The sequence below is a fragment of the Chiloscyllium plagiosum genome, chromosome 36, assembly GCF_004010195.1.
Source record: "Chiloscyllium plagiosum isolate BGI_BamShark_2017 chromosome 36, ASM401019v2, whole genome shotgun sequence".
Classification (NCBI taxonomy): domain Eukaryota; kingdom Metazoa; phylum Chordata; class Chondrichthyes; order Orectolobiformes; family Hemiscylliidae; genus Chiloscyllium; species Chiloscyllium plagiosum.
Window position 1 is genome coordinate 15,276,611 of NC_057745.1, and position 6,000 is coordinate 15,282,610.

At 42.6% G+C, this 6,000-nt stretch overlaps 1 protein-coding gene across 1 annotated transcript in view; it reads right to left on the reverse strand.

The window, feature by feature from the left end:
- Nucleotides 1-6,000, reverse strand: part of myo5c (myosin VC) — an 85,924-nt gene that overhangs the window by 41,909 nt on the left and 38,015 nt on the right. The window contains exons 12-16 of the mRNA XM_043677061.1: nucleotides 2,080-2,214; nucleotides 1,882-1,979; nucleotides 1,669-1,755; nucleotides 1,478-1,589; nucleotides 712-923 (exon numbers count right to left, since the gene is read on the reverse strand). Coding sequence (XP_043532996.1) covers nucleotides 712-923; nucleotides 1,478-1,589; nucleotides 1,669-1,755; nucleotides 1,882-1,979; nucleotides 2,080-2,214 — 644 coding nt within the window. The remainder of the gene's footprint in view (nucleotides 1-711; nucleotides 924-1,477; nucleotides 1,590-1,668; nucleotides 1,756-1,881; nucleotides 1,980-2,079; nucleotides 2,215-6,000) is intronic.

Here is a 6,000-nt window from a genome sequence, read left to right on the forward strand (position 1 = left end):
TGTGATAAACCATCTGGAAGTCATTGCCACACATGGACCTCAGAGGTCTGTGCAGACGAAAAGTACAGGGAATGCCAGTGGTGGGTTGGCTACTTAGCCTAATTTACATACCCCTCATCCCTTTTTAACTGAATGCACGCCCATTGGGAGCATGCAATGGCTAACCTTTGATTTCAAATCTAGTTAACTGCTTGTAAAGCACTTTGGAACATCCTGAGGGTGTGAAATGTGTTACATGAACACAAGTACATGGTTGTGTAGTGATAATGTCATTGGTCCAGTAATCCAGAGAGCCAGTCTGGGAGCCGAGGTTCTAATCCCACCACAATAGCTGGTGGAATTTAAATTCACTTAATAAAACATGGAGATGAGAGCTATCAGCAATTAACTCAAAAATCTAACTGACCAATGTCCTTTAGGGAAGGAAATTTGCTATCTTTACATAGTCTGGCTTACATGTGACTCCAGATCCACAGCAATGTAGTTGCCTCTTAAATGCTCTCCAAAACATTCTGGAGTACCATTCACTTCAAGGGCAATTGGGGTTGGGCAACAAAGACTGCCTTGACAATGACACCCACTTCCATGAAATTACTTTTAAAAGGGCACACCGTGGTTTCATTACATTGATTAAGCCTTTCCCGCATATGGGATTTCTTTGTTATTTCAAAGCACGCTCATAAATTGCAGCAGAGTGACAAGAACTCTTACCGTACAGCACGTTCCCCACGAACATACTGCTGAATGATGATAGCAGCTCGTTTCATTTTTAGGAACTTTTTCCGCTGAATCCAGCATCGCAGATTCTTCTGTATAGTGACTGAAGCAGCTCTCAGTTTATCTGCACGCAGTTTTTCCAAATATGCCACTTGCCCCGCGCGAAAGAAAATCTTGGTTTTACCAAACTGGTATTGGTTTGGATCCTGGGGGAGGGAATGATGAAAGGGATAGTATTTATTTGCTTGCTCAGAAAAGCACTGAGGGACCACTGAGCTCACAGTGCACAACGTTTTGTTAAGGTTTGGATATAGAGATAAAATATATGAGTCAGTGTTAGCTAGCTACAGTAACAATAGTTAACTTTTGTATGACATGTAACTTTCATAAGTTTATTTCATGATATTTTGGTTGCATAGACTATCCAAATCATAGACACATTATTTCACTGTATTACTCTTAAAAGATGTGTTATTAATTATGCAACTAAAGTAAGGTTAATTATCATGTAGTTTTCATTAAGTCTTTGCATTCACAGTAATTTTCTTGTACAGAAATAATGTAGAAAGTAACCATGACAGCATTATTGATTAATTTCAATGTATCAATTGTCAGAATTTTGATAAGCTGGTGTAAAAGAAAATATGTTTTGACTAAAGCAAAGGACAACAATTGATTTGGAGATGTTGTGTGATTTTTTAACAACTGACAACAATTGAGTTAGACAACTGCGACTTAGCTATAGCCTTAACTTACTAACCTGAATTAAATGCTTTAAGACTTCTTTGCAGATCTGTTTTTTATCATCTAATGCAAGGTCTTGTTGTGACATCAGAATGCGGTAGCGACTAAAAAACTCAAAGTACGTCCACCTGAAAATATTAAGCTGAGAATTGATATTTATGCTTTTTCGGGCATATGATGAAAGAACTACAGGAAGCTTAGGTTCACCTGGAAGGATAACTCTGTGCACTGATCCGAATAGTTTCCAGAACACCACAGGCTCTAAGCTGTTGAACAACTCTCTTTGAATCATACCTAAAAACAGAAGCTTACAATGTAGCACTTTGAAATTCAAGTTATTAATGGGTTTTCTTCTCAATTTTGTAACAAAAGGTAAACATTTCCATATGGGAAATTGGAAAGATGCAGCAAGACACTTACTCAAACTGCAGCTTCAAATCATTCGGCTTAATGCAACGCACGTAGTGAGGTGTTGTAGCATTGAGGGTGTTCATTAGTAGATGCAGAGAATTACGGAACTGTAATTTAACATCCACAAAGCGGAGTTAGAAATGCATTGTTTCACAACAATGTTAAAGCCCCTCAGCATTAAACAAGAAGGACACTGCCTAATTATACCTTACTACCGACAGTTGTCCGGTGCTGTTTGTTGAAGGATTTAAACCCTGGTCTTGCCGGCCTGACTTTAATATTTGGCTTCAAGCTCCCTGTAGACTGTTCATTTTCTTGAAAGAAATCAGCTAGGAGACTCAACTGTGCATGTAAAAAGAGAAAAAAGCAAAGGCTAGATTTAATGAAATGCATTTATGGTTTCCAAATCATGTTTGGCAGTTTAATTTGTACTCCATTCTAGATCTTTTACCTAAAAAGTTATTTTTCCATATTTTGGCAAGCCACATTTTCCATCAGCACCGATTTGTCAACCTGGCTTATTCCACTCATTTACTGGCTGAGGTTCCACAGGCACTATTTGTCTTTCCAGGAGTGGTTATTGTTCAAGCACAATTAAATACCAGGAAGCTTTCAGACTCCTGTTTGGTTCTGTGCTTGCTCAGTGTCCAGAACACACTCACATAAGACCAATTGGACAGCTGTTCAAACCAGAGCAACTCAACTTGGTTTATTTGGTAGAATTTGGCTAAGCTTATTGCTCTTGTGCTGTCCAAGTGCTAATTTATCATGGACCATGTGAGAGACGATTTCGGTACAAACAACTGAGATGTGCATGACCTCAGAGTCTAAGGGGAATAGAGCCATAGGGGTAGGGTAAAACATGCTTCTCTGTAATAAAAGACGAGACATCTGCTGCTACGGGTTGATAAGACCACTCACATTGACAGAGTAGAAAAACAAGTCCTTGACTGATAAGACCACTCACACAAAATAGAAAAACAAGTCCTTGATTAATAGGACCACTAACTCTGACAGAGAAGAATAAGTCCTTGACTGATAAGACTACAGGGTAAGAAGAAAAAACAACTCGGGGAACATCTGCTATAGACTTTAAGATAAGGATATAGAATGGAAAATTGCTGAACAGTTTAGAATGTGAACCTCGTGACTCTTTAGAGCCACAGAGGGGAGGGACTTGTCCTGTATTTAATCAGAAGACATTGTTAGCCTCGGCGCGCTTTTCTCAGAAGAGTGCCCAACTCTGCAGACTTGCTAATAAAACTTTGTTTTCCTGAATTTGTCTAGAGCGATTATTGAGAAGCGATTTTCGTTTCTAACAGACCAGAAATCACATTTCTGTTTTGTCTGCAGAAATACAGATTTTATCAATGGACTACAAAGGGTGGGGCACAGAGACAATTTGTCTGCATGATCCCTCATCACTGAACTATGTAAGTTAACCATGCAGGTCTTTGCATTGTGATTAAAACTCGATGATTCATGGATCCATCATATAGGAGTGCTATACCATTCATATGGCTGCTACAACATCTGGCAAGAACCACGACCTCCATAAATCACTGGAGATTGTAGCTCACCATCATACATTAAATTTCTCATTCCCAAAACATGTACATGCTTTGCAGAATAAATTATGCAAGAACTCACACAATTATACAGTTACGTTGTTGGAACAAAATCCTGGAATTCCCTCCCTAATGGCATTGTGGGTTTACACAGAGCATATGGACTGCAGCAGTTCAAGAAAGCAGCTCACCACCACCACCTTCTGCAGGGTAAGTAAGGCTGGACAATAAATGCTGGCAGGCAGCAGTGCCCCTGTCTCATAAGTGAATTTTAAAAACACGTTCAGGTTTTTTTTGTCGTTTGCTCAGAAACCCATGTGTGTAAATGGGCCTCTCTCCTTTAAACTCTCAGAGACATCTTCATTCCAATTTTAATTCAGGAGAAAAGGCTAGGGCAAAGGGAATACCAGCTGCAGGAAGTGGGAAGGTGCAGGTCAGAGAGAACTATCAGATGACAGGTTATACTCTGACCCTCACAGATCGATATGGGTTTCAGGAGAGCTTTTCAGTTGGGGTTGGTGAGGATAACAGTGAACAGGGTAAGAGACCACAAAACATAGGAGCAGAAATTAGGCCATTTAGCTATTTAGTCTGCTTCACCATTCAAATCATGGCTGATAGGTTTCTCAACCCCATTCTCCCACTTTCTCCCTCTAACCCTTGATCCCTTTGACAATTAAAACCCTATCTACCTCTGTTTTAAATATACTCAATGACCTGGCCTCTACAGCCTCTGTGGCAATGAATTCCATAGATTTGCCACTCTCTGGCGAAAGAAATTTCTCTCATTAGATTAGATTACTTTACAGTGTGGAAACAGGCCCTTCGGCCCAACAAGTCCACACCGACCCGCCGAAGCGCAACCCACCCATACCCCTACATTTACCCCTTATCTAACACTACGGACAATTTAGCATGGCCAATTCACCTGACCCTGCACATCTTTGGACTGTGGGAGGAAACCGGAGCACCCGGAGGAAACCCACGCAGACACGGGGAGAATGTGCAAACTCCACACAGTCAGTCGCCTGAGGCGGGAATTGAACCCGGGTCTCTGGCGCTGTGAGGCAGCAGTGCTAACCACTGTGCCACCGTGCCGCCCATCTCTGTTCTAAAGTGTCTTCCCTTTACTCGAAGGCCATGCCCTCAGGTCCAAGGCTTTCCTGCCAATGGAAACATATTCCCAACATCTTCTCTGTCCTGGCCATTCAGTATTCTGTTAGTTTCAATTAGATCCCCCCTCATCCGTCTAAACTCCATTAAGTATAGACCCAGAGATCTCAAATGTCCCTCATATGTTTAGCGTTTCATTCCAGGGATCATTCTCGCGAACCTCCTCTGGACCCACTCTAGCGCCAGTACATCCTTCCAGAGGTATGAGACCCTAAATTGCTCACAATACTCTAAATGTGGTCTGACCAGAACTTTATAAAGCCTCAGAAGTACATCCCTGCTTTTATATTCTAGTCCTCTTGAAATAAATGGAAACATTGTATTTGCTTTCCTAATTACTGACTTAACCTGCAAGCTTACCTTAAGAGAATCCTGGACTAGGACTCCCACACATCCCTCTACACTTTAGATTTCCGAATTTACTCCCCATTTAGAAAATAGTCCATGCCTCTACTCTTCCTACCAAAGTGCATGACCTCACACTTTCCCATGTTGTATTCCATCTGCCACTGTTTTGCCCACTCTCCTCACCTATCGAAATCCTTCTGCAGCCTCCCTGCCTCCTCAATACTACCTGTCCCTCCACCTACCTTTATATCATCTGCAAACTTAGCCAGAATGCACACAGTTCCTTCATCTAGATCACTACGTATAAAGTGACAAGTTGTGGACCTAACACTAAACATGACTAGTCACCGGCTGCCATCCTGCGAAGGGTGACCTAACCTTTCCTGCCAGTTGCAGAGGAGTAATCCAGACTCCTACTACTCCAAATTACTCTCTGAAATGGACCAAGCAAATCACTCTTACTTCGTTGAAAGCAACTTATTGAAGAACATTGTGAATTGCATGTCCAATGCAGCCCTATTGGAGCACTGAGGGGAAGAATTCCAGGAAAAAAATGCCATTGGCCATGAGGGCGCATGGCAATTTTGTTCAGAGATAGCCTTTTGATTGGTTTGTCAATTCAACAGTTGCTGTGGGCTCAGCATAGTAACTACGCTCTCGGATTAATGAGTTCAACACACGGCGTGACATCGAACAATTCTTCGCCTCCGTGCCTACTTCTTCAACCAAGACTCTCGCCCACCCTCTGACAACCCCTTCTCACGCCTCCAACACACCCCGTCCACCTGGACACCCCGTGCTGGCCTCCTACCTGCCCTCGACCTCTTCATAGCCAACTGCCGCCGCGATATTAACCGCCACCTGAACTCCCCCACCCCTCTCACCCACTCCAACCCCTCACCCTCGGAACGCGCAGCCCTCCACTCACTCCATCGCAATCCCAACCTCACTATCAAACCAGCAGACAAGGGAGGCGTGGTAGTAGTTTGGCGCACCGACCTTTACACCGCTGAGGCCAAACGCCAGCTCGCAGATACCT